Source organism: Artibeus jamaicensis, unplaced genomic scaffold (assembly GCF_021234435.1).
Source record: "Artibeus jamaicensis isolate MK-2021 breed Jamaican fruit bat unplaced genomic scaffold, CSHL_Jam_final scaffold_1689, whole genome shotgun sequence".
NCBI lineage: Eukaryota > Metazoa > Chordata > Mammalia > Chiroptera > Phyllostomidae > Artibeus > Artibeus jamaicensis.
In genome coordinates this window covers 12,097,073-12,124,917 of record NW_026522029.1, presented here as the reverse complement: position 1 = coordinate 12,124,917, position 27,845 = coordinate 12,097,073, and the positions used below count along the sequence as shown (strand labels likewise).

The 27,845-nt window shown below is 49.1% G+C and overlaps 1 protein-coding gene across 2 annotated transcripts; it reads left to right on the top strand.

Annotated features, from left to right (window-relative positions):
- Window positions 1-8,013: 8,013 nt before the first annotated feature.
- Window positions 8,014-26,160, top strand: VCAM1 (vascular cell adhesion molecule 1). Of its 2 annotated transcripts, XM_037152964.2 has the most exons (9): window positions 8,014-8,455; window positions 8,992-9,267; window positions 11,509-11,829; window positions 13,038-13,304; window positions 15,209-15,484; window positions 17,320-17,640; window positions 18,680-18,946; window positions 21,775-22,041; window positions 25,243-26,160. In XM_037152964.2, exons 1-9 carry the CDS (start codon window positions 8,392-8,394, stop codon window positions 25,395-25,397), a joined length of 2,214 nt encoding a protein of 737 aa, XP_037008859.2. In that variant the 5' UTR covers window positions 8,014-8,391; the 3' UTR covers window positions 25,398-26,160. The 2 variants fall into 2 exon arrangements, with proteins under 2 accessions (XP_037008859.2, XP_037008861.2); XM_037152966.2 differs by lacking the exon at window positions 21,775-22,041 and having other exon boundaries at window positions 8,015-8,455.
- The last annotated feature ends 1,685 nt before the right edge of the window (window positions 26,161-27,845 follow it).

Genomic DNA, 27,845 nt, shown 5'->3' with positions numbered 1-27,845 from the left:
TTCCATTCCTCACCCCATTCTACCTCCCCCGGGCGGCCATTCTCATGCATTAAACGTGTATCTCTTGTTTGCCTGTGTTCTTTCCAAATGCGTGTAGTTTGGGGTACATGTAGTTTACATAAATAATGTCACATTTTGCACTGCTATCTACTTTAAAACTTTCTTTTCCTGGGGACCGTACTTTTCAGATGCCCGCATACTGCCGTGTACACATTTTGTACCTTCTTTCTAACCACCACATGTTGTAAACGTTCTCCTGATGATACACACAGGATTGTCTCCTGTAACCCTCAGGGACAGTCCTAGGAGAAGGGAATCACTTAATGATAAAAATATTGGTACAACTAGTGTTAGATTAATCATATTTTGTCACCCACTCAGTCAATATGCATGTGCCGTTTTGCTTGGTTAAATGTCACTCTGCCCAGGGCTCCTGTAATTCTTCAGATGCTGTCCCCTGACAGCCCCAGTGGCCACTCTGCAATACCTCTCTTATCAACCAGAGGCCCTCTGTCCCCAAGGAAGTCTGATACAGCCATTCCAGACATTCTTACACAGACATTTCTCTTCTGCAGGGGCTTTGAACTTGGATGCTAAATCAGAGAATTCTTTTACAAGGGCAGATGTGTCCTATCACCCACAATGGAAACACACTTCATCAGGAGCAATGACTGGCTGTGAACTTGGGGCGAGGCTGAAGATGGCATGTCTCAGAGTCCCACGGGAGGCAGGCGTGTGTGTTTGCCGGGAAGTTTTAAACACCAGAAGCCTTTATCTAAGGGATTCTGATCCTCCCCCCACACACGCACCTACTGCCCAGCCCTATGACTTTTAGGACAATTTCCTGCACGACTTTTGGACAATCGGCCCTTATAAACAATAAGCGGTCAGTCACCAGTCACCTGAGCCAATGTCTGACACAGGCTGTACAGTGAGCATTAGGAACCTGGGTAAAGTGATGGCCCATGTGAGAATTTTTAGCAAAAAACATCCTCTTAGGTTCCCTCAGTTGCCATGACATTTTAGTTTTCAGAAAGCCACTCAGCCTGTGTCCCGTGTGAAAGCCGTGAGCTCATTTCAGACCTGGCCACACCCCCGCAAACAGCCTCTGGTTCTGCGCACATGACGGCTTCTCTGGGCTTTAGTGAGGCCGGATGGTGCCAAGTTCTTGTCCACTTGATAAGTTATTAAGCCATTCAACTTAGAGGAAAAAGCAAGCTACAATGGGAATTTCAAATGATGCCTCTGATTGCCCTTTTTTTAAGTTCTTTTTGGACCAGAACATAAAATGCTGTTTCCTTTCACCCTGAAATGGTTTTCAATGATTTAACCTTCTCCAGAGCAACACTGTTCACACGTAGGGGGGCCGTGCGCTCAGGAGCAGGGTAGAGGCCGTAGGAACGTGTTTCTGGCCCCTTGAGGTCCCTTCCGAGTTTTCTCCCTTCCAGGAAGGAAGAAAACTCCCTGTGGAAGGGGGAGAAGTGCCTTTCAGTGGGTAGCAGCAGCAGAATAGCAGCCGATTCAACAGATCTTGGGTAGGGACCGAAAACTCTGTATTTCTAACAAGTTTCTAGGTGAGGTGGGTGTCGCTGGGCTGGGGAGCCCGCTGGGAGAACCACTGTTCTAGAACACGATCAGGATGTCTCCGTGTTGTCCCATGACCTGCTCTTCCAGAGCCCAGAAGACTCTGCTATCTAGTGATAATCGTCACACACGCACGTACACACCAGGAACACAGAAAACAGGGACCGGGGCAAACGTATATACTCATCCCACTCCCCCTCCCTTGTTCTCCTCACGGCTCAACCTGCACAAAGTCAGCTTCTCAGAATCGGCCCGACATAACCATCGTGTTTTGGGTGGTAGCTCGTCCGTTTTCAGCAGAATCCAACAGAGAAAGAGTTTAGGCACCCATCTGCCTTTCCCCACCCCTCCTTTTCTCTGGACTGGCTGACATGTATGCACCATGAAACGCACCATGAACTGCACTTGCATTACCACATGTAACCCGAGGAGGCAATCCTAGGAGAAGGGGATTATTTTATCCCCGTTTTGTAAACAGGGAAAACAAAACCTTGAGTGGCAAACTATCTTGCCAATGGATGTTTAACAAAAAAAGCGAAACAAAAAGTTGGAATGAGGATTTGCTGCCCACAGTACCTTCAACTACATAATCCCAGAACTTCAAGTTCACTCTCTTGACTGTCTACGTTAGTAACGTGGCCAGTTTCCCAGGACTGAAGTAGGAATCAGTCAGACGAGACGCTAAGTGCCATAGAGGAAGGATGCACTTGTGGCTATGAAGTGTTGCTTTTTGAAATACTCTAGAAGTTACTCTCTTTTTGTACCATAAATCGAGCGCTACTACCTTCTATGACTTTGCTATTATGGGTTGCTCCCTCGGCACGCCTTATCTTTTAAGAATGATTTCCACGGGCTTTTCCTCAAAATGGTCAGGTACTCCTTTTCCCTGCGGACACGTCTTTTTATTTTGAACTGCTGAACAGTCGTTCTATTTCGAATGTGTGTAGTCCCGGAGGCAGATGTTCCCGAGTCCCCAGCTATGACTGCAAGAGAGATGGCTCATTCATCCGCCCCGCCGCTGCCCGCGGTGGCCGTGCCAGACACGGGGTGTCACATGTCCATCCGATGTGGTTGGACCAGATCAGAGGGACTCCAAGCCCTTAAAACCCTGCCTAAAAAAATGGAAAGCATTTTCCATTCCCTAAAGAAAAACACGACATCTGAATTACAATTTCCTTTTTAAACGTTTCTGTCACTTAGTATTTACCATTTTTTATTCTGGCACCAAGTCTTCAAAAACAGGATATTCCCCTTGTCTTATTTTAGCCATAATGTGGCAAATCACAAATGAGCTTTTCTAATGTTTTACATGGAAGTCTTGGAATTTCCATGCTTATGTTCTGAGCCAACAAAAATATGCAGAGATGGAAAGCAGGGAGGTTTAGAAATCGGCAGATTAACTTCACAGGGTTACTTGCTACAGCTCTATTTGCTTCCCCGGGCAGTGAATTCGCAGTGTGATTTGGAAACAGAAACTTGGTTTTTGTGACGTTGGAGCTAAAATGTGAAATACTTTGCCTCTGACGACCTCGCAGCCGAGGAAAGGGCGAGGCCCGTGGGTTCTAGGAGCCTTTGACCGACAGCCTGGGTACCGGAGCACTGGGCGGGGTCTGGACCTCAGCTGCATGGAGACCGTTTGAAAGCAGGCAGCGTGCTAGGGCCGAAGGAACACCAAGTATGGAATCGGTTGTCCTTTAAAACTCGTTATGTCCCATAATACTCCTAACCAAACTCTTGACATCAAGATTCCTCTTTTCCAACCAATACCTCCTTATTTCTACCAACTTATTGACTCCCCTGCAAAGCCAAGTTTGCCTGGCCCTCGGCTCTGTCTCTGTGTCCCCCTCCCCCATGCTCCAGACTCGCCCTCACGGTAACCGTGACCCTGCGAACACACCTGCCGCAGCTGCACCTGGCTGGAGCGGAACCGGTGACATTTTTAGTTGTGTGACTTTCTCAGATACGTACTTCACGTTGCGTTCTGCATCTCGGGCCATGGACAACCTTTTCAGAGCAAACGTAGACAGGAGAAAGGGGAAGAGAGAGGAGCACTCGGATCAACACTCACCGTCCTGTTCAAACGCTGGCCCTGCGCCTGTGTTTGCCCTGCTTCCCTGTCCCTCCTCCCCCACCTGCCCTCTGCTCGTCCGTCTGTGCCTGGTGTCCCTTTGTGTGGCCTGGTTACATTTTACTAGAATGTAAATTCCGTAAGAGCAGGGGCGGTGTTTGCTCTGTCCCCACTGGGTTCTAATGGACAAGACCCTGGTTCCCTCGGGACAACAACATATTCAGTTGACTACTGAGCAACATCAGTCTCCTACCTTTTCAGTGAAATGGAAGCGGAAGTCACACCTTGGAACTCCTCGGAAAGCCCTTTGTAAGGGGGTAAACTCCTTCAGCTTTGTCCTCTTGCCCTCGCTTGCCCTCGTTCTCCTGTCTGAAAGACAGATGCGGTCGCTGACGATGGACCAGCCACCCTAGGATCATGGCGTGAGCCACGTGCCCCGGATGCCAGGACCAGGAGTGAGACTCAGTCTTGGTCCTTGACGTTCGCTGCCCGTGGCTGACCCAGACTTGGCCTGTGGACCCTGAGCACCCGCCTTGGCTAGGCCCCCGCGAGAGACGTCTGCCCCGTGGATCTGAAGCGAGGGGAGGAGTGGACGCCGACTCTGCGGAAGGTCTGTCACTTTCCCACCCTGCTGTGACGTGTCCTCCAACACAGGGCTGGCCCGTCCTCTCTCCTGGGTGAGAGTCACCACCATAATGAGCCACTGGTACCGTGGGGAGGTCACTTCCCTCAGACGTTGTTAGGTCACTCAGGACGAAAAGTTGGGAGACTCTGCCTGAGGAAGGCCCGTGACGGACGGACCCCACGGAAGCCGCGGGGGAGCTGCTCCACACCCAGGTGTTACCGCACAGGTGGGAGGGGTGTGCCCGCGCCTCTGAGGCCCACCAGAGAGGCGCCAGAGGGTGCTCCGAACTGTCACGGGACCTCGGGGGTCTGATAACAGAACCTTAACCTTCCAGGGCACCCTAGTGGCCATCCAACAGGACGTCTCTCCTAAGGCAGAGCTTGACCTCCCTCACATGGTGAGGAGGTGCCTTTGGCCTTGCCTGACCACTTCCAGGGACTGGGAGCCGACGCGTTCATGAGGCCACCCATTGAGTTGTTGAAAAACAAAGAAACCGGAGAGTCCTTCTTTACAATGAACTTAATATGGCTGCACCTGATATCGTTACACGTCAGTTATATAGCCCTTTATATGTTCATTTAAAGAGATTTCACGCAATCACTTTTGATCTGACAGTCATAAAACTTACGTGAATCACTCAAAGTGGTACTATTATCCTCACGTGAGCATGTGTGAACAAGTGCAGAGAAGCTACCCACACTTGTGCAAGGTTTTACAATTCTAGGGGGGAATGGCTGGATTTGAACTCAGGACTATTGAGCTCAAAGTCAAGCTCTATTTCAAGTTGATATCGTTTAGTCGTTCAGTATTGAGGGACTGAACCCCCGCTGTCTACCGGTCACCAGGATAGATGCTGAAGCTTGAACGGTGAACAGGGCACATCCCCGGCCCTCCTAGAGTTATAGTATTTTGCTGTGTATAATATGCACTTTTTTTGCCCAAGTATTTGAGGGAAAAATAAGGATGTGCACCATACAAGGGTAGTACCTGAAATACCTTGTATCTGTTCTTGTGTGTTGTAATTATTTGTGACATAAAATTCCTTGTGCTATAATATGTCCAGAAATAAATGCTAAAATTCTATGATAACACAAAAGAACAAGTATCTAAATATAAATATGTAAAAACTAAATTAAAAAATTAAAACAAAAGATTGTTTTCTTGAAAGTTTGGGCCAAAAACCTGGGTGTGCATTATATGCAGCAAGATATGGTAGGAACTGCTTACCAGGGAACCCTACTTTTAGCCCTTGGTATAAACTGAACCAGTGAACCCAGAGCAACAAGGATCTCTCTTCCTCTGCGCATCAGTCATTCAGTTATCACGTGGCTTCAAAGGCTTCTCTTATCCAAACAAATATCCTGTGTCTTCAGCAGCTCCGGCGGAGTCAGGGGTTTTGGAGCTGTGGAACATCCTCATCGCTTTCTTCCAGACACCCTCTCTGCCTTTTTCAGCCTCTCTCCTAAGGAATGGCCTGCGGAATCAGACACCTGCTCCGGATCTGGTCCTGGAGCCTGGGGCCCAGGCCCAGGCCCAGGGCCTTGGGCACTTAGAGGTTGAACTTCACGAGAGCAGCTGGAACTTCTTGCCTCTCTTTTGGCTTCTTGCGGCAATGTTCGCTCGTGTTCACCGTGTGGATGGCCAACACCGCCACACGGTCTTCCCACGGATCACGGTCAGGTTGACGCTCCTCTGTACTGTGCTCCAGTATCCGACCCTCACGGCGAGATGCCAGATGTCACGCATCCCTGTTAAATAGCACTGCATCCTCTGCTCTGGCTTTACATTCTCAGAGCTCTTTCTCGCCTTGAGTCTGTCGCCTCTCAGGTTTTATTCCCCAGTCATGTGTCATGAATAAATTAGATAATCGTCTCTTCCATGTTGCTGACAATAGTGTTGACCTGCACGATTTCAAAGCGAGAGCCCAGTAGCACTCTTTCCGGGAGGATTAGTCCCGATCTGTCAGCCCTCCACCTGTGGCTCTGCTCACTCACTCATTCATTCCACAAATGGTAACGAACGCCTTCTTCAGGGCTACATGCCGAGGTGAAAAAATATGAAGCCACCGGAGTGTGTGGAGAGGCCAGAGGAGAGAGTGCCATCGATCGACTGAGTCCTGGAGAACCAGGCAGAGCCGCAAACGGCGTCCAACTCAAAGATACAGCGAGGGGCTTTATCAGATATTTTTACGGAAACCACCATGAACTGGTTCAACACATCAGGCATTCTGCCGATGTCCCAAATGGAACGAGATCCAAACTTGGGACCGAAGTTACTGCCCAGGACTTGCGCTTCATACTCTCCTTCCGGATCCTGTGGGTCTCTGGTCTTTGCACCTCAGAGAAATGCATCAACCCCCCAATCCCCTTTAGGTCCCTCCTGAAAGGGGGCAGGCAGCGTAAATGTCTCTCATCATCTTCTCTGGAGACATCCACACCGTCAAGGACCTCCAGGTTTCCTGTTTACCAGCCAACTTTGCCCGAAGCCACATTTCTGATCCCGTGACACTGGGTAGGTGACGCCAAACTCCCGCATCATCCCAGCCTTACAACAGCTTCTCTCCCCCTCCCCCGCCCTCAGTGGGAGCCTCACTCTCCGAGAGGGGGTGCAGGAGACCCCCCTCCAGCCCCGGCCACAGAGAGAAACAGCTGTAGATTCCAAGCCTTGGTCCGCCCCCCCCCCTTCCCGGCCTGTGCCACTGTGGTGCGGTTCACTGCACACACCCTGGGAGTCTCCGAGCGCTGGGATTTTCTTATAGAACCCGGCACCTTCCTAATGCAGTAGTTACATAGTGTCGCTAGCTCTGCCAGTTTCTTTCCCAGGTTCTAACTTACAATGTTTCTCTTTGCACTCTTTTTTTTTTTGTACCCACTAAGTGCAAAAGCACGTGCCAGATACTGGGAAGGCGGAGCCAGGTACGGCGATGAAGCAGAACTGGCCCCAGCCAGAAAAGGAACTGCCAGTCCAACGGGGAAGGTGGACCTGCACGTGTGGGACCCAAGGAAGTGGCTGTTCCGGTTTCTTTTTGATGGGCAAGCAGTTTGCAAGGACTTGAGCTGGGTGAGTGCAAGGCCACGTCCGAACAGCTTTAAAAACATCATTTCAGCGTGGGGGTGGGGGGCGTGAGGAAGGACAAAGGGCATAAAAATGGTTATCACCACCTCCCATATGACTAGAGCAAATTATTTTCTAGGTTTTCACCGTGTGTGTGGTCAAGCCTCATAGTCCAAGAGATTTCCCACTTCCGATGAATTCCATACATTCGTATTAATTGTAAGTCTGCAAAAGATTCCCTAGTACCCAGCCACTGAACCAAAGATTTGGTGACTTTTCTGAAATAAAAGAGAATAAAAGTTATTTCTCTTGTTTTGGTAGCATTTCTTTACTTTCCACTCAAGACAATCATTTCAGAAAGTTGATGTTTGTGGTAAAAAAAAAAGGATAAGTATTATTAGGAATAAAAAGTTTAAACTAAGAAGTTGTGCTACCTTTTAAAAACTCATCCGAAAGATAGAAGCTTTCCCTTTTTCTTATAAGAGGAACCTTAGTCTCTGTTTTAAAATCGCAAATGTTATCTTCTTCCTGGAGCAAAATCAATTTGTAGGGCACAGTGGTTATTTAGCCACCTCAGAAACTGAACTGTAATTCACTATTTTCTCTCTCTCTTCCTCTCTCTCTCCTTCTCCCTCCCCCACTGGATTCAGAAAGCCTCATTCCCTGTTGAGCCTGGCTTTCTAGCTCCGCTGCAAAGATGTCCTTTTGGAGTGAAAATCAGGAAAAGCTTTAGTTCTCTGGCCCCAGAAGTGTCCTTTCTCTGGGGGAGAGAGTCCCCTTCAGCAGCACTGGCAGCTGAAGGGGTTAAGGCTGGACTGGCTGGCTGCCAGCGAAACTTTTTTTTAACTTTTTTTCTGGCTCTGCGGGTTTCCCCTTGAAGGGATTTCCCTCCTCCTCTGCTGAGAGACCTTCATAAGGGGCAGACTTTCCAGGTCAGTCCTCACTGAGCCTGGTGCTTTCGGAGCTGAAGACTTTTCCCCCCCGGCACGGCACGACATTCTGCTGGCACAGAAGGAAGCGTTTGGGGACCACGACTTTCTCAGCAGGGCAGCAATTTAAAATGCCTGGGAAGATGGCCGTGATCTTTGGGGTCTCAAACATTCTTTGGATGCTGCTGGCGGCTTGTAAGTTCTCCCTGGTCTGTTGCTAACGTTTGCCTCCCATGTCAGCCCTGGTTTTGGCTTCCTTCGCTTTTGTCACTTTTGCGCTGGGGCGCTGACACTGTGGGGACACTTTGCTGAGCCTGCCTTGTGATGTGCTACTTATTGAGTGTTGCTACTTATCGTTATCTGGTCACAGTTGGTGCTGCAAATGGATGTTGTTTTGTAGGCTTTTTCCCCCAGTGAGTATTTGGATTCTGTCTCTGGTAAGAGCTATCGCTTCAGTTTCCTGTGCTTCATAATGAGATCAAACTTAGCCAAACAACAAAACACGCCCGGTAAATGGGCTCCGTGCTCGGGACCCAGAGTTCACTAAGCGAAGATCATTTCAGCACCTTTTTTGGAGGGGCGCCAAGACCTTTTGGCTGCCTTGCAGTTAGCTGGAAGCGGTTCAGGCAGGAGTTTGGCCAGAGGATAGCATGGACGTTACCCTGGAAGAGAGGAGAGTAGAACACGGAATGGACCGGTGTGAGTCTGCTTGTCTCTTTCTGCCTTCACAGCTCAAGCGTTTAAAATTGAGATCGTCCCCGAATCCCAAATCGTGGCGCAGATCAACGCCTCCGTCTCGCTGACCTGCAGGACGACGGGCTGCGAGGCCCCCTCTTTCTCCTGGAGGACGCAGATCGACAGCCCGCTGAACGGGAAGGTGAGGAGCGAGGGGAGCACGTCCGTGCTGACCATGGACCCCGTGAGCTTCGGGAACGAGCACTCATACCTGTGCACTGCCACCTGCGGGGCCCGGAAAGAAGAGAAAGCGGTCAAGGTGCTCATCTACTGTGAGTACTTTAGAGAACCTTTGGTTTTCTTTCCAGTTTGCTTTAATGCAAGTTTCTGTAAGGGATGTTTTTGAAAGAGAAAACTGTCCAAATCTAGATTCTTGGCCAGAGGACCTATCGCATTGAGAAAGCCGTAGAAATGGCTGAGTCCAGCGCTGGGCCGGGACCCCAACTCTGGCTGCTGTCCCCAACTCTGCCACAGACGGGGTGACCACGTGGTCAGGCTCAGCTGCTCTGGGCTTCGCTTTTCTGAGCCCTGAAATGAAGATCTGTGCGGCTCTTTTTATCTTAATTTCCCCAGATTTCTGCTGGGTTACATCCTTCCATGTTTACTCAGCCATGCATCTAAATGACTTATGAACCCAGTCCTTCTGGGGTTCCCCACTTCCTTAGTCTCGTGCAGCTCGGGGCTCAGAACCAGTCGAAGCAGGAGATATGTCACCTAGTGGTAGGCGAGTGGACAAACGTTTCCGCCTGAGACTAAGAAACGTACCTGCACGCGCCACTCACGTGATTCTGGTGTAGATCAGTGTCAGAGTTTGTTGTGGTTTCTGTCGCCCTTAACCCTTAATGTTCACTGGCTCCGCTTCCAGGGAATTGGTATAAGAAATTAGATTTGCCTTATATACGTGAATGAATACCCCTGGATTCCCATTCTACCAAAACACACCCCCAATCTATTCTCAATGCAGCAAATCAAGTCAGCAGGAGGAGCGAAAGACTGATGGAAATAAGTCACGTGCCTTTGCCTACGGAGGGCCACTCTTCCTAAACCAAAACACAACAAAGCAAAAAACAAACTGCAACGCCTTACGCTCGCCTCTCCACGGAGACCCCCGTGGGTTGCCTTCTAACCACATTGCTCCCCCTCTGCTGAGGCGCGGCCTCGCCCAGCAGCTCCGGTCCCCCAACAAGCCCTGTGTGCTGCTCAGGCTTCCCGAGAAACCGTGCCCAGTGGGCTGCTTTCAATTATGCTGGCTGCACACGCGCAGCTGGCGTGTGCACGGCCCCTGGAAAGGCCCCCTTATGTAAATACAGGGGAAAGTAGCAAGTTCTTCTGTTCCCTGGCAGCAGACTATGAGGACTATAGTCACAGTTCCCATGGAAAAGGAGGGACGGAAGTTAAGGGCGGAAAGATGGAAAAACTGTGTTTCTTTCACATAAAAGGTTTGCAGCTTCTTTGCCTTCACACACGAGTCCCAAAGAGCTGAAGGCTGAGAGAGAGAGAGAGAGGGAGGGAGAGAGAGGAAGGCCTCTTTGGCTTTAACGACCTGGCTTGAAGTTTTCCTTTAAGTCTGCCTGCCTCTCATTACGTCTGAGAGCCCTGCCTTCTTTCCACATTCAGTTGTGATGTTCTTTAGAGCTGAGGCCTTCCAGTTACTGTTACACAAGCTTGAATCCAGCCCAGGTGCCGCCGTCACGAAGGTCTGCGAGGAAAAGGTGGCCGACTGAAGCGGGGCCTGCCCTTGGCACGGAGCGGTTCAAGAGCACGCTGGTTAGGATGCTGAGTCAGGCCAGAAGTGAGAGACTGCACAGGCGGCCCTTCCGGGCAGAGCGGTGCCTGGCTGAGGCCCCCTTGGCGATAGCCATTATTTACTGTGGCTCTCTTCATTTCTGGGCTTCATTTCTTCATTTCTTAGCTTACGTTGCCCGATCGCTGGTCTCGGCAAGGACGTTTTGAGCGTCCAGTATCTCATCTGAGAAATGGAAACGTATCTGTCCTAAAACAGGAGAACGTGACACAATACAATGTAAACCTGTGGTCACAATGCAGGAGAATAGAAACCCTGAGTTTAAGTCCCGGACTTAACCCTTACCAGCCGTGTGACTTTGGGCTGGCTGTGCAGAGAACACCGGGCCTGGTTTCACAGCTATGTGTTGGTAGTCTCATTGGTCTCTCTCTCTCTCAGGGTTATTGCGAGGGTAACACGAAACCATTAGTGTTCAAAGAATGGTACAGGGATGGGCACATATAAGTATTTAATAGACATTCATGTCTTCTCCCTCCTTGTACTCAAGTAGCATGCACACCTCAGTACATGCAGGATCAGAACTGAAGGCTTTGCTGAAAGGCGACCAGTGCGTGAACCTGTCCAAACCGCGAAAGGCCCTTTGGGCAATGCATCCAGGCCGAGTTAACGGAATTGTGTGATTAGGTTGGCACTGCAGGAAGTCGCCGAAGGACCCAACACACCGTGAGCAACGAGCCTACTCACATGTGTCCCCTTGACCTTTTTGCAGCTTTCCCCAGGGACCCGGAGATTCAGCTGAGTGGCCCCCCGGAGGTTGGAAAGCCTGTCACGGCCACATGTTTGGTGCGTGACGTTTACCCGTTCGAAAGGCTGGAGATAGATTTGCTGAAGGGCGGGCGTCTCTTGAAAAATCAGGAGTTTCTGGAGTCTGCAGAGACGAAGTCCCTGGAAACTAAGGGCTTGGAAGTGACCTTCACTCCTACCAATGAAGATATGGGAGAAGCTCTTGTCTGCCAAGCTCAACTACACATGAATGAAGTCGACGAGGGCCTCCGAAAGAGGGCGGTGACGAAAACCCTGCAAGTCCACGGTGAGTGTGTGTGTGACGTGGTCTGGCCTGCGTGGGGGTTAGTTAGCCTTGGATGCACACAGCAACGCGTTTAGTGGCTAAGTCACAAAGCAACTGGTTCTACTCTGTTTCTGTTCCCTGAGAACAGCACGTTTGTCAACAATGTATTTCAGCAGAAAGAGCACTGGGTTTGGGTTACTGAGACTGGAGCTTGAAGTTTGGCTCCACTGACCATGGGAACCTGGGTCACTCAGTGTCTCTGTTTCCCAGTTACCCAGGGAAATGATAATACCACCTGAAGGGGTAGCAGGAAGGGGGCTCAGAATGGTACCATTTGTAATCGTGTCTTGTGAACTCTTACGCCACGCCCTGAAATGTCGAGGTCTTGCCAGGAGGGCACTTGCTCTGTGCGTGAGTGTGAGTACACGTCCACACGTGCCCTGGGTGTGAGAGCGGAGGTGACTGGGATGGCTCCACATTCCCGGGGGCGGCCGGGGTTTCGAGGTGGTCTCCTGGCCCCAGAATCGGGTAGAGAGGGCCTCCCCAGCCTGGGCTCAGACGCGGGGGTTCTGCTCTGGACACCACGGTGAAAGGGAATGCTGTCCATCAGAGCAAGTTCGAGAGAGAATGAGGTGGAAAGGCTCGTTACTGTTTTGAAAACAAATATTCAAGCCAGGGGATGTTTTTCCTAGAGAATACAAAACCTGGGAAAAAGAGCTATCATGACGTCTTTGAAAGACAGTCCTGTGGAAAAGAGATTTAATTTATTCTGTAATGGCGGAGGACAGAACCGAGACTGCCATGTAGAAGGTAGTTACCAAGAGGAAGATTTCAGCTCAGCAGGGGCAAGATGTTCTTATAATTAGAGCTGCCCCCAAATCCCACGGGCTGTTCGGCCAGGTGGCGGCAGGCCTCGCCCTCCGAGTGCGGCAGGTGACTCAGATGGCCCTGGGCAAGGATGCCTAGATGGAACTCTGACCTCACCTGGGAGACTGAACCACGCCCAGGGGCTTTGTTACTTCCTGTGTGTGGCCAACTGAAAACACCAAACAGCCCCAAAAATTCACGCAGTCAAATTAGTTAGGAACCGGATGGCCCGCTTTTCCGGACACCCAGATTCTTCCTACCAGCCTGATGCAGTAGGCCTGTCGACCCTGAGGGCGCGAAGCCAGTCCCTGTTGGGCCAAGGTGGCGCTCAGCAGCTGCTCACTCTCGGCCTGTCCTTTCAGTCTCTCCCCGGAACACCGTGGTCTCCGTGAGCCCCTCCACGAGGCTGCAGGAGGGGGGCTCCGTGACCATGACCTGCTCCAGCGACGGCCTGCCCGCTCCGCAGATCACCTGGAGCAAGGCGTCGGACAGTGGGCAGCCGCAGCTCCTTTCTGCAAACGGAACGCTCACTCTCATTGCCATGAGGGTGGAAGATTCCGGCGTGTACGTGTGCGAGGGCGTTAACCCGGTTGGGAGAGACAGAGAGGAGGTGGAATTGATCGTTCAGGGTAAGCAGAACGTGCGAAAGGAACGGTGCCGTCGTGGGGTCTCCAGCCAGAGTCGGTCCCCGGACCTTTCCGGATGGGCCGCCTCACTGGCACCTACTGTGGCAGGATTAGCTGCTTGTCTTGCACTTGTCACTGTCACGTGCCAGGCACATGGTGGTGCCCAGTAAGGGCAGGAGGCATCAGCTATAAACACGGGCAACTCCCGTTTTCCGTATCTGAGAACAGGAGGCTTCAACTTGGGGGGTTGAGAAAATGAAACTCAAAGTCACCGTCAGGAGGTGAATGTGGCTGGGTGTTAGGTTGGCACGGCGAGGACACCAGGAGAGATGCCACCCTGACGGGAGCAGGCAGAGCTCGTCCGGGACAGCCCCACCCCATCGTCCCCTGCGTCCCATTTCCGGGGGTGGGAGACACAGCTGGGGGGAGGGAGGGTCGTTTTGCACTTTGCAGGGCAGGATCCTAACAACTTTAAGTAAGTGGTAAAGAGAGAACCTAATTTTCAAAAGACTTCCTTACCTAGTAAGTACTCCCACAGGGCCCACAAATTCTCATGGTAATAGACGCAGCCACTGCAAAAAAAAAAAATTATCTGAGACTTGTTCGCAGGCAGGAAGTGGTTCTGTTTTACAGTTCCCCCTTCTCGCACTAGCGTATGAAGGATTCAGAACAATGTGTCTCTTTCTGAACCTGACACTCTAGCAACTGACTGAGCTAATCTGAGGTCAGCCTTCTTTGGAGGATGCTACAGTGTCACAGTCAGACAAACCCAACCGAGGAAGGTGACTTCTGGAGCAGGAGAGATTATTTAGGTGTTGAGATTTCTTCCTTCCACCCCCAGCCTGCTACTGACACAGACAACGTCAGTGATTTGCTGGGCAGTCAGTCCCCTCTGTCATTTGTGAAATCATCCAACTCTTCTAGTTTCTTCAGGGGAGCAGAGTGGGGGGTGTTGGGTTCCCCCCCCCCAGATGGTGGTGTGCGTGCCCAGCAGGGATACCACTGGTGGCCAAAGAGCTCTTCTGGACACAGCAGTCTTAGGAGTCTAGACTCCACCTCAGTTTCCAGCCCCCGAATTGACCATGAAGTATTTTTCTTTTGCACCAAATGAAGTTTGGAGATGGCGTATATCTCACTTTACTGCCCAGACGTTGGCTTTGCTTTCTCAGTGTGACGGCCAATGGTATAACTTCACATCACTGGCACAAAAGTCTCAGCACTGGTGCATTATGGGCATTGCCTCTGATCGGAAGACATCTTTCTGCAGCTTTTTTTCAGACCTCTGAGGCTTGTCTGCACATGAGGCTGACCAGGTCTCGCTGTCCAAGCAGCTGAGAAGCTGGGATCCAGAGTCAGACGCTTCAAGCCTTAATTTTCTCACTTGTGAACTGGATAAAAATTATTTAGCGTGTCTGAGCTTAAATTTCCCCAAGAAAGAGAAGGAGGAGGAGGAGGAAGAGGAGGAGGAGGAGGAGGAGAACGAACAGCAACAGGTTATGAAGTTGCAGTGAGAATTAAATGAGATAATATGTGTCAAATGGTTTACACGGTGCCCAAGACACTGGAACCTCTGAAATTATTTGTGTTGTTCCCCCTATGGCAGGGATTCGATAAACTGTATTTGAGCAGAAACTGGATTATTGTGAGGAAAAGATGCCACCCTCTCTCTTGACAAATTTTCAGCCCCGTTCATTCTGTTCCAGGAATAAATCCACAGACTATTGTAGGTTCATTCTTGTAAGACATGGTCTCGTCCCTGGTGGTCCCAAGGGGAAAAGGAGCAACTTGTTCTTGGCACAGATGTGCCATCAAGAAAATCAGGGGGAAAAAAAAAGACCTTATGTTGGAATAGGCCGAAAGAAAAAAATCATCTTACCTTCCTTCTGCCCTCTCCTTTCCTCCCCCAGAAAAACCGTTCACCGTCGAGATCTCCCCTGGGCCCCAGGTTGCCGCTGGGATTGGTGACTCGGTCGTGCTGACGTGCAGCGCCACGGGCTGTGCGGCCCCCTCTTTCTCCTGGAGAACCCAGATAGACAGCCCTCTGCACGGGCAGGTGAGGCGTGAGGGGGCCGTGTCCACGCTGACCCTGAGCCCCGTGAGTTTTGAGCACGAACGTTCTTACCTGTGCACGGTGACCTGTGGACGCAGAAAACAGGAGAAGACTATTAAGGTGGACCTCTACTGTGAGTACTTTTCAGAACTGTTTGCTGGGGTTTTTTCCCCAATTCCATTGGAAGTAACATAATACAAGTCTGATGCAGAATGAGATCTGTGTGTTTAGAAAGGGGACTCAGCATTGGGAATGGTTCCTAGTTCCCCAAAGCAGAATTTTCAATGCGACTTACCTGGCCTAAATCTCTGGTCCCTGTTCCATACCCACACAGCATCAGCAGTCCTTGGGTATTGTCACCACCCTTGTCACGGTGCGTGCAGGAACACACCAGGACACTCACTGCCTCCTACCTCCTCTCCGTGTGTGTCAGGGGCCGTGTTCAAGGTGATAGAGACCAGGGAGAGGGGGCTCAGTGCCCATTCGGATAACTGGGGAGCAATGACAGCTGCTCAGTATTGGAACTCCGGGTGCACCCCGAGCCTACTGTTTTGAAGGCATATTTGGGAAGCTGATGGGCAGGATGGGAAAATGAGGCAGCGAGGAGCAGGCGAAAGCCAGGCAGGAAGGCAGGGAGTCAGAGCAGACAGTCAGGGGCAGCTGCCCAGGCGACAGGCAGAGGCGGGAGGCAGCCTCAGGTGCTAATACTGGCTGAACGGCACACGTATGAATTACTACGCTGTTTCCTGCCGTTCTGGTCGCCTTGATGAGAACCCTTGACAACCTCCGATCTCTATGAACTTGACATGGCTGGGGTTCCTCGGTTTTCACGAATGAGGGACAGAGTATGCGAAGTGACTCTGCCTTGCCTAATTCCACAGAATCCAAAAGAACACACCGCAGAGATTTTCTGCCAGGAAACCCGCCCAGGCTTGTGTTCCCGTCAGTACTTGTGTTCCCAAGTTAGAGGCTGACTTTAAAGGGCGGGTTTCACTGCGTTTCCATGTGACCCAGGGTCCAGAGTCTGCTGATGCAGGCACATTTCCAGCAGAAACGAGAAGCAGCAGCGAGGTCTTGTTGCAATACATAAATATTTGAGGATGTATCACTTTAACGACACTTTACTTCCGGGGGGAAAATTTTTAGCATTGTTCTTGCTCTGGGTAACTACTTCAGCCTTGTTTTTATTGCCTCCTGTAAGATGTAGAATGCATGTTACTCAGAAACAAAACTTCTTAAGTTTTTTTCTTAACTACCAAATATTGTCTGAGGAATATTTAAAACTGGCTGCCTAAACTTGGCCATTGGAAATGTCTAAATTGAGAACGACCTCACTGTGGGTCTTCAGTGATACCCAGTGGCCTGCTGGCCTCTGTGAAACCAAGTGTGGGCTCTGAGCTCAGAGAAATACGGGTTCTTATCTCAACTCAGTGACTTCCTCCGTACAAGGCCTAACGGAAGTCTCTTTGCCTCTACAAGGTTTGTATGTTTCCCTCGCTGTAAAACCAGGTGTCTACAAGTTTCCTAGCTATAAAATAAGTTACGCAATAGCCACATTATCAGGCTGTTTTGAAGACTGAGCTATATTAAGACACCGGCACACAGTAAATCCTCAATGCAACATGGCAAACTTTTAAAACATTTAAAATCAATGGTTACCAAATGAGATGGTGGAAGCTCATGAGCCCTTCAAAAAGGCAACCCATGGCTGTCAGGGACATGACGTCTCTAAGAAGTGGAAAAAGTATATTTATTACTTGAGTACTTCATTTACTGTGGTCTTGTCTCCAGTGTTATATGCATTTGATATCATAAATCTTTATGCTTAAGGTCATTAGTTATATATTGGTGATCGTTCTATCCCAAGGGATTTAACACTGCCTTTGAGACCTCTGCACTCAGCAGAGGTCGGCCCAGTGTCTCTGTTGAGTGTCACGTCCAAAGATTGCTTCTGCTTGCCGTCCGCAGCCTTCCCAAGAGACCCAGAGATCGAGGTGAGCAGCGGGCCAGTGGACGGAGAGCCAGCCACCGTGAAGTGCAAGGTCCCTGACGTGTACCCTCTGGACCGGCTGCAGATTCAGCTACTGAAGGGGGAGAGGCTCATGGAGAGTAAAAACTTCTTGGAGGCCGTGGAGAAGGACTCCCTTGAGACCGGGAGTGTGGAAATGACCTTCATCCCCACCGTGGACGATACTGGCAAAGAGCTTGTTTGTCAGGCTAAGTTACAAATTGACGAAATGGAGTTTGAACCCAAACGAAGGCAGAGCACACAGACGCTTCACGTTCAGAGTGAGTATGATGAATCCGCAACTTAACGGGGACTCCTTTTTTTAAAATTTGTTTTTATTTTTACTGTTTAAGCTGTGACGGTTGCTCCTACTTTTTCTCCCCTTCCCCACCTTCACCCAGCCCCCCCAGTCAATCCCCACACTGTGGTCTGTGTCCAGGGGTTGGTGCCTGAAAGTTCTACCATTAATCCCTTCACCATCTTTCTTTACCTCATTGGCCAGGCAATAGTTAACGTGAGGTTACGAGTTAAAACCTCTGTGACAAAATGAAACTGAAAAGAAGTTCCGAAATAATGATTATTGTAACCAAGCACCCCCAACACCCAGAACAATAGCTGTCTATCAGCACACAGTCCTGTGAGGGGGCAGTTTTGGAGAGGGTCATCTGGTCAGTGTGAAACGTGATGAACTCGCTCGCGCAAGCTGGTTGGCAGGTCGGGTGCGGGGTGGCTGGTGCCAGGTGGCCTCACTTCCATGTCTGGGGTCTTTTCTGGGAGGTCTGGGCCTCCCCTTCTCTGTGTGCTGTGTCCCCCTCGAGGAAGGTGGCCGGGGTTTAGTCACCAGAGCGCAGTGTTTCAAGGGGGCAACGATGGACGCTGCTGCTTAAGCCCTGGGCTGGACAGTCCCAACAGTGTCAACAGCCTCTGTGGTGTGTGGGTCACAGGGCGTCACAGGGCAGCCTGGATGCAAGGGGCAGAGACACAGACTCTGCCTTTTCACAGGAGATTCAAGTAATTTGTGGCCACGTGGAATGTGCCATCAGTGTTGATAATGCACCGTCACCGGTCACCCCCTGTTGGGTAGCGAGCCTTTCTGCAGAACTTATTTCCGATAGAAAATGCCACGATGCGTCCATTTTTCCTGTCCGTGGCTCTGCATTTGCTACAGTGCAGGGGGCTGAAGCCTCCTTCAGTGCGATCATCAAGGCTTATAAACTTTTCTAAGCCATCCATTGCATTGCCCCGTTTTGCAACATTATTAAAATGCCGTGGAACTCAGGGCATATGGGGTCAAACTAACAAGGGTCCCTACCTTTTCAGTTGCCCCCAGGAATATGACCGTCTTGGTCAGCCCCTCCTCCACCCTGGAGGAGGGTCAGTCTGTGAACTTGACCTGCTCTGGCCACGGCCTTCCAACTCCAAAAATCCAGTGGAGCAGGCAGCTCCGTGATGGGAGCCTGCAGGTTCTCTCTGAGAACACGACTCTCACCTTGACCTCTACGAGAAGGGGAGATTCTGGCATTTACGTGTGCGAAGGGAGTAACCAGGCTGGGACAAGCAGAAAGGAAGTTGAACTAATTATCCAAGGTGAGCAGACTGTGATTAATGAGCTTACGGCTGGTATTATTTTGGTTGTGTTACCGGATTTGTACAAAGTCCTCTTTTTAAATATTTTTTTAATGTTTAAGTTGCAGTTGAGGCCTAATGTTCTATTAGTTATATTAGGTGTGCAATCCTGCAATTAGACATTTCTGCACCTTACAAAGCGGTCGCCCCGATTAAGTGTAGAGCCCACCCGACACCACAGGCAGATAATACAGTGTTACCGTGTCCCCTGTGCTGTACCTCCATCCCCACGACTGTTCTGGAACCGCCGGTCTGTGCCCCTGAATCCCTTCACCCTTTCACCAGGGCCCCAGCCGCCCTCCCACCCGGCAACCATCCAAACGTTCTCCGCATCTGTTCTGCTTGTTCGTCTTTTTGCTTTGTTTTTTGATCCTACGTACAAGTGAAATCATATGGCCTTTGTCTCTCTCTGTCCGACTTCCGTCACTCAGCCCAATGCCCCTCGGGCCCTCCGAGCTGCTGTAGACAGCAGGATGGTGTTCTGTTTGTGGCCGACTCCTGGTCCGCTGCATGTGCGCACCACTTCCTCTTCCCCCACCTACTGATGGACGCCCAGGGGGGTTCCGGGTCTTGGCCATTGTAAACCGTGCTGCCATGAACATATGGGTGTCTGTGTCTTTTCCATGCAGTGTTTTGGGTTTCTTTGGTTCGGTGCCCAGAAAGGGAGTGGCCAGGCCCTTCTTTGTCTCTTGTTTTAAATTCGATTTTGCCCGGCGTGTGTGCTGCTACCCCAGCTTTTTGTTTGTTTCCATTTGTATAAAAAACCTTTTTCTATCCCATTGCATTGGGTTGGTGTGTGCTTTCAACCTGAGGTGAGTCTCTGGGGAAAGTAGATGTGAGGTTATTGTTTTGTCATTTAGTCACCATATGTCTTTTAATTGGAGCATTTAACCCTTTAGCATTTAAAATAATTGTTGACAGGAATGTATTTATTGCTATGTTATTATTCATATTTTTTATCCTTTTCTCCCCCTTCTTCTTAAAGAAGACCTTTTAACATCTCTTGTACTACTGGTTTGGTGGTGATGAACTCCTTTAGCTTCTTCTTGTCTGGGAAGCTCTTTATCTGTGCTTCAATTCTAAATGACAGCTTTGCTGGGCAGAGTAATTGGTTGTAGGTCCTTGCTTTTCATCACTTTGAATATTTCATGCCACTCCCTTCTGGCCTGCAAAGTTCCCGTTGAGAAGTCAGCTGATAGTCATAAGAGAGCTCCCTTGTGGGTTACAAACTGCTAAGAGCCACCCCCCAAAAGTGAGTATAAGCAGCCTCCGGGACCACTTCAAGTGCACTGACATTCGCATCATAGGGATGCCAGCAGAGAAGAGAGAGAGCAGGACACTGGAAATCTATTTGAAAAAAAGAATGACGGAAAACTTCTCTAACCTGGCTAAGGAAATGGATATAAACATCTAGGAAGTGCAGACAGTCCCAAACAAGATGATTACCAAAGTCCACTTTGGAAACAAAATTTTTACTTAAAAAAATACATATATATATATATATATATATATTTACTTTTATATGTTATAAATATAAATATAAATCTCATATCATCTAAATCTCATATATATAAATCTCTATATCATATATCTCTATCTCTATCTCTATCTATCTCCAGTCACCCTCAGGAGACAATATGGTGTTGAATTATAACTCAGAAGAGGTATTTTTGTATTTGAAAATTACTTAGGGTTAAAGTGACCTTACCTGGCTGAATTGGACTCTCAGTGGTTCTCTCACAAGGTGCCTGAAGCCTAGTATTTGCTCAGAAGCCCAAGAGGCACTTAAGCCTTTTGTAAATGCTGAGGTTAAGAGTAGCAGTGACCGTGTCCTCTGGTTCATTTTGGTAGCAGAGAAACACCAGACTCGTACCCAGAGCCTCTCTCCAGCTGGACAGCCAAGACTGAGGACAAAAAAGGCTGAATCCATAGGCAATTTTAGGCAAAGCCATGAAGTGATTAAAATCTGGAGTTTTTCCCTATAACTTTCCCTTTTGAGGTTCAGAGCCCTTTTTTTCACTGGGCTCTCCTGCTCCTTGGCACTGTTTCCTGTCTTACTCCTTGGTGCTATTTCCACTAAGGTATTAGTGACTTTCTTGTTACTACCTCGTCTCAATGATAATTTGTATTTTAAGGGGAGAACCTTAGAAGGGCAATGTACAACCCTAAAGAAAGCCTTTAGGATGGATGTTATAATACTGTCACTCCGGCGGAGGAGAGACTCTCAAATCAAGTCAGAGAATAGATAAACTTACAGGGCAACTCAGAGGGTGCCAGAGCACCTCTGTCCACAGGTTAGGCCGTACTGGGGAGGCTGTGTATCAGGCACCCATTCCCACGCCTGGCTTGGAGTAAAGGGCAGTCGTGGTTGTTAGGAGTGGGAATAAAGCCACCTCAGCACAGCTGAGTTTCGTGACCTGAGAAAACCCAGCCCATAAAAAGCCTTTGTCCTTCAGGGAAGGGCAAACCATGCTGGTTGCATGAAAGAGTTCCTTTCCAAATTGGACTTCTATCGGTGCTTACTAAACATCTGTCTTTTGGCTCGGCTGGGTAAAAGGTTATTTTAGGAGATACGCAAGAAGCATAGGAAATGGCCTCTTATATTAAAAACATGATCCCTTACAACATCCAGTCCATTCTTGGCATCTTTCTGCACCACCCTACTATACACTTCATGCGAACAATAACCACAAATAGCTCCTTGATATCTACTGTTGCCGCGATTATGTTAATAAGACATTGGTTTACATTTCACCCAATCAGAGGTGCCTTTCAAATTCTCTTTCCAGTCACTGCACCAGACATGCAACTTAGAGCTTCTCCTTCTGAGAGGGTCCAGGAAGGAGACACTGTCACTATCTACTGTACATGTGGAAATTACCCTAAAACATGGATAATCCTGAAGAAGAAGGCGGAGACAGGTGACACCGTGCTAAAGTCCATAGAAGGTGCCTATATCATCCACAAGGCCCAGTTAGAGGATGCGGGAGTCTACGAATGCGAATCTAGAAGCGAGCTTGGCTGGCAGTTCAGAAGTATAACACTTGACGTGAAAGGTTAGACTTTGGGTTTTGTTTCTGTTCTTCATCATTTTCAATAATAGGTCAGGACTTTGGGGGACTGGGAAGAATTTCCAGGATTAGATGAACAAGTTGGCAAAAATGGAGCTGAATTCGATGATGGTGGTTCTCTGTCTCTCACCCCCCTCCTTTTTCTCGCTCTCTCTTTTTTGAGAAATCAGTACAGATTTTTATTGCCAAAACAAGTGAGGGATCCGAGTATAACAGAAGACACAGATTATGGTTATTTCTTAATGTTTCCTAAAATAATAATGCCCGGCTGCTCTCGCCTGTGGGGCTTGGCCAAGAAGTGAGTGCTGAGCTCCCATCTGCTTTTTGCAAAGGGGACAATTTGTCATTGGCCTCTGAGGCCTTACATCTCCCGAATGTTTCAACATATTTTCAAAACCTGTCCCTGTGGGTTACAAGAAAACTAAGAAGTAGGATTGGTGCATGGGAGAAGGAGGGTCTCTGCCAGGCCAGTTTCCTTCCTGACAGGAGAGAACCCTGCCCCTGAACACAGGGTCACTGCGCATCTCCTGGATTGGTGCTTTTCAGGATAATAATTGGGAGTGGCCATCTCCATGTAGAACATAAAAGAATCTTTAGACTACAGAATGGCCTCCCTCAAAATCCCAGCCCCTTGTCCATTCTACCCTCTTCTGATGGAGGGGGGCAATGGTCTCAGCAGAGAAACTCCAGGGACCCCTTACTCTCCGAACCCCTCTGTGAAGGACAACAGTAAGACCTGCCTTTTCTGACCAGCCCCCTGCGCCTTGTGAGCTCCTGGGCTCCCACCGTGGGCTGGAAGACAGGCTCGCAGTGCTTGGGACGACACACAAATGCAGCCCGCCTCTCGGCCCCTGGCGTGGGGCTGTAAGACTTAGCAGCCAGTCGTCAGTGTAAAGAGTCTGAACCCAGGCTGCAAAGCAGGTAACATTTTATGCACCCGGCCCAAACTGTGGGGATTGCAAGTCTCACCTTGTGTTTCTGTCTTCTCAGTATGTCCTCAAAACAGGGCAATATCAATACGCCCACCTAGACATGTTAAAGGAGGGGACAATGTCATGGTTACATGTAAAACTTTTAGCCATCTGCCCGCAGTGCTTGTCCTGAAAAGAGTGGATCTGGCCACTGGAGTTACTCTGTGTCCGGACAGTAGGGCCTTGACCTTGTCACTTGGCACGACATGGGGGTGTATGCAACCCCTGTGGGCGACAAGTCTGGATGGACGGAGGTCTCAGTCGGGAAATCGGGCGCCTGACGTTTCTGTAATTCTGCTCAGAGCTAACAATTCTCTTTAAAGACATAGCAAAGCTTCTCCACTACCCAATTTTTCCTCTCACACACCGTTGTCTTTTCTAACTGCTTTATTGAGTTAGGAACTTACACTTTTGCCATTTCCACTTATTGCTCAAAGCATATGGGGAAGTCAGCTGGCAATCCAGTCCCCCACCCAAGACTTACTACAGTTTGAAATAACTACAAATGAATGGAGACAAGACTCTGATAGTTCACCCGGGGAGTTCGAACTACTTTTCCTTTGCATTTAGCTGAGTTTTAAAATGAGCTCTGTCTGGTTTTGACCTGAATGTGGTCCAATGACAGACAGCGTTGTGAGCCTTTAGGATGTTCAGTGTTTATACAGTGAATCGAAAGTTGTGTTTGAACATTGCTCTGGAAGCCGACTCTGTAGCAAATGTGTGTTTTGCTGCAGATGCTTGAGGGGAAAATGAAGGGGAAAGATAGTATTTATTTAATTTAAAGAAAACAATGGGTGCAGAAACCCCTGCCCTGTACATCATCGACATTGCCGCTCAGCCGCAGTTACGACCAAGGACACCCTGTTCCAACGAGACCCTCCCTCTTTGACCAGCTCGCTGCACTCCAGCGAGGGCAAGTGGAAGATACCTAGGAGATGGCTGTTATGTTTAGGGTGAAGGGCTTTTAACTTTAATGATCTGAAAAGTTGACTTCCCAGCGGGACCCCAGTGGGTGGTCTCCAGTGGCGAGAATCTTCCAGAGGGAAGGTGGGGATCCTCAAATTCAGACACCCACTTTTCACCTGAAGACACGCAGCACTTGAGAGGCCACACAGACATGAGTACGAACAGAGAGGGGTCCCCGGGAAACACAGTACTGCCTCCTTCGGCGGGTCCCACGAAGTGAAGATGTTAAATACTACCGTATCTGTCGGGTGAGGTTTAGTAGATTAGAAAGAGTACTGATGTTAGTTTGTGCATACTAGTCCCTTCTGGACCCAGCTGACAACCAGATGACAAAAATAAGATGTAGAAAGAAAAAGTATGCCACTGTTAAAAAATACACACACACACACACACACACACACACACACATTGGGTGCCAACTAATCCAAGCAGTGAGCCAGGTACCCTGCGATTCAGTGGTGGACCAAAACCCCAAATAGGTAACATCCGGTCAGCAGGAGGAGACCAGATTTAATAGATAAGCATACCAACGAATGTTTAATTACGTGCTGTGATAAGAGCTACCGAGGGCCGGTGGGTTATAAAAGAATGTGTAGGCTGGGGGAGATGCAGGTGAGGGAAGGCTTCTTTGAGTAACATTTACGCCAAAATACGATCCTATCCCAAAACTTCCCTTTATCAAGAGATGATATAAAGGGTGAAGAGGAATATTAATGGTGGGATGCCCTCCTTCAGAGATACAAAACATAAGCTTCCCGTGTATCTCTGAGGAAGTTCTTGGTAGGAATCCCTTTGCTTACTGTCACATACATGAGGTCTGACTTTGCGATCATGCTCCGGATGTGGCCAGGATTTTAGTGGACAGCTGGTTGGTCAAGGCAGTCACAGTCCTGGTTCTTTAGTAAATGTCCCGGTGTCCTGCGGTGAACACACCTCTCCAAGGCTCCAGCTGGTGAATGAGCCCTAAAACGTTGCACCCTTCCTTCCGCTCTACAGGTGCACCTGAACCTATTGGTGTCCGGGTCTGTGGAAGTCTGCATATCTTCCTGACCCCGCAGGGCCATGGCCATGACCCTCAGGTCATCGGCTGGTCCAGATGAATGTGCGTTTGGGCTCCCCTTGGCCCTTTCCACTGCTTTGTTCCGCTTCTCTTTCGAGGACGAGTTGCACTGTGAAAGCATGTCAATATTACTGGTAAGCAGTTTCTTTGTGTGCCAGACATTAATCGCACCATTTTGTCATTTTCCAGGAAGAGAAAGGGATTACTTTTCCCCTGGATTTCTCATGCTCTATTGCGCCTCCTCCCTTCTCATCCCTGCCATCGGCACGATTGTTTACTTCGCCAGGAGAGCCAACATGAAGGGCTCCTACAGCCTTGTAGATGCACAGAAATCCAAAGTGTAGCGAATGCTTGAAATGTTCCCCCAGAACCACTATTTATCGGTCCAAATCCTTCCTCCTGCTCCGTGATGAAAACCCGAGTGGAGCGCCCAGGCCTCCGGGGATGTGGTAGGAACTCTTGCAAAGAACCAGGTGCGGATGCTCTTGGCTGGGAGCAAGAGCCAACAGGAGACTCTCTGCCGGGAAAGCAGGCACTGCCATGGAGACGCGGCGACTGCCGTGGGCCCCTGATGTGTATATACGGCAACGTGATCTGTACATTTGTAAAATAAAATTACGCCATAGCAAGATTGCTCGGAATAGCAGCACCTGCCACGAGAGCTCCAAATAACTAAACAGTGTTGCCTGGACTGATGGTTCTAACATAACGCAACTCAGAAAACTTTAACGTTAACAGTGACTGGTGGCTTACCTCTTGTCTCATCTTTTTATATTTCGTTTCCTGTAACAAACTTGATTACTATAAAGTTCACGGACAACAGCTTCAGACTGGTAAACACACCAGGGGTTTATATTTTTTTATAGGCAGATGATGAACCAACAGGGCGCTGGGGTGACTTTCAGGTACGAGACTCTTGGACCTACGGTGTGATGGTTGACTGGGCTTCTCCGGATGGTACGGACGTGGTACGGAGACGTGTGGCGGTGCTGTTTGTCCACCACACTCTTGGGTGATTTTCCCTATGTGGCCTAAGAGCGTGACTCCTTCGGACCCCCCCTTTGTAAATGGCTAGTCTTTTTGTATAGTAAAGCGATCGTTGCTGCACTTGTGAGAGTCGTGTTTATTTATTGTCCACTGCTTGCTTTCACCACGTTGTGGCTCTTTTTGAAATTCCTGCGGTCCAAGGAGGAAGAGTTCACACCCATAGACATGATAGGTGATGCTCAGAGAGTGCGGACCTCAGACCGCTTTTATCCGAATCCTCGGGGGAAACCTGACAAAAATTCGGGTCTCTTGGGGCCACCTTAACCCATCGAATTGAAATATCTGGTTTTGTGTCCTTGGAATCTATAATTTAAAGAATTGAAAATATAGCATATGCAAAAGCATGAACCTAGATAAACACACATATGTTAAGAGGCAATTAAAGATCACCGGGTTCAGACCACCAAGAGCGAAGCCAGAGCGCTGATGTTCCTCAGAGTTGCTGGTTGCCTGCCCCTCAGCAGCAACCAGTCTAGGACTGTGTATTCGCCATTGCCTGGCTTTTTTTGGAGACTTTATGCCTACATAGGTAGTCCTAACTAAAGCATTATTCGGTTTTGCCAGGCTTTGCATTTTATATAAACATAATCAAGTAGTTAATTTGCCTTTGACGTTATTCTTTCAGTCATAATTATGTTTTTGCATAATTCACCCATGTTGTTGTATGTAGCTATAGGTCATTCATTTTTCATCAGCCTACAGTATTTATTACTCAGTATTACAGTATAGTATTAAAAGATTTTGCCACAATTTATTTATCTGTTCTACTGCTGATGAATAGAATATCCAGTTTTTTCTATTATGAGCAATGCTTCTATAAGCATTATTTTACATGGTCCTGGCTAACATTGACTGATATTTTTAAAAACTGTTTACAAAAAGGTACATACTATATGATTTCATTTCTATATAGCTCGAAGCGCGCGCACACACACACACACTTTAACACACACCCTAGTGTTAAAGTGGGGATAACAGGTGACTTCCGGGGCAGTGGGGCACCGACTAGGATGGAGCTTTCTAGAATGTTTTAGGGTTTCTACTTTTGTTCCGTTGCTTGATCTGGGCGGGGGTCCTGCTAGTAAAATTTACATTAAAAAAGAAGATTCTTGAAAATCAAAGGTCTAGAGAGAAGAAGGGCCTGGGGTGGGAGCCCTGGGAAGAGGAGGAGAGGAACGGGTGACCTCGCTCATCCTGTGCCGTGTCGTCTGTCCTGGGCTAACAGGAAAAGTCCCCCCAGAACCAAGAGCCGGACTCCAGGAGTTCAGTGGCGGTGTGGGGTCAGAAACAGTGGATCACGCCTCCCTAGGGACAGGGAGGTCCCCCCCTTCCTCCTCTTCCTGATCTTCGTCCCAAGAACTTTCAGAGGGAGGAGCAGAGCGAGATGCAAGATGGGCGAAGGAAGATGAGCAAGCCATGCTCCAGCCTCAGGGGCCCGGGAAGAGGGGTTTGTTACCTGACTCTGCTGGTCTCGCACGTGGGTGTGGCGGGTGCTTCCAGCCGTTTGGTGTTACAGTGCAGGCGCCCCTCAGGTAGACACACCTCGTGTTGTCTATAAATCTGAAAACTCACTCATCCACTCGCCTACTATTCAGTGGGAAGGAAACAAATGGCTGACTTGGGGAGTTTCAACAGAAGCACTTTCAGGATAGGAGTGAGCTTCCATTTGTCTCAGAATAGACTTCCTAGCATCATTTTCCTAGAAATGGGTTCAAGCCCCGCTGTGGACACCCAGAAGTGTCTGT

Excerpts from the sequence above, each read along its gene's own strand:
- VCAM1 (XM_037152964.2), top strand. The coding sequence starts at position 8,392 with ATGCCTGGGAAGATGGCCGTGATCTTTGGGGTCTCAAACATTCTTTGG. Across the intron at positions 13,305-15,208 it reads GGTGGAATTGATCGTTCAGG|AAAAACCGTTCACCGTCGAG; the intron begins GTAAGCAGAACG and ends TTCCTCCCCCAG. Across the intron at positions 22,042-25,242 it reads TATAACACTTGACGTGAAAG|GAAGAGAAAGGGATTACTTT; the intron begins GTTAGACTTTGG and ends GTCATTTTCCAG.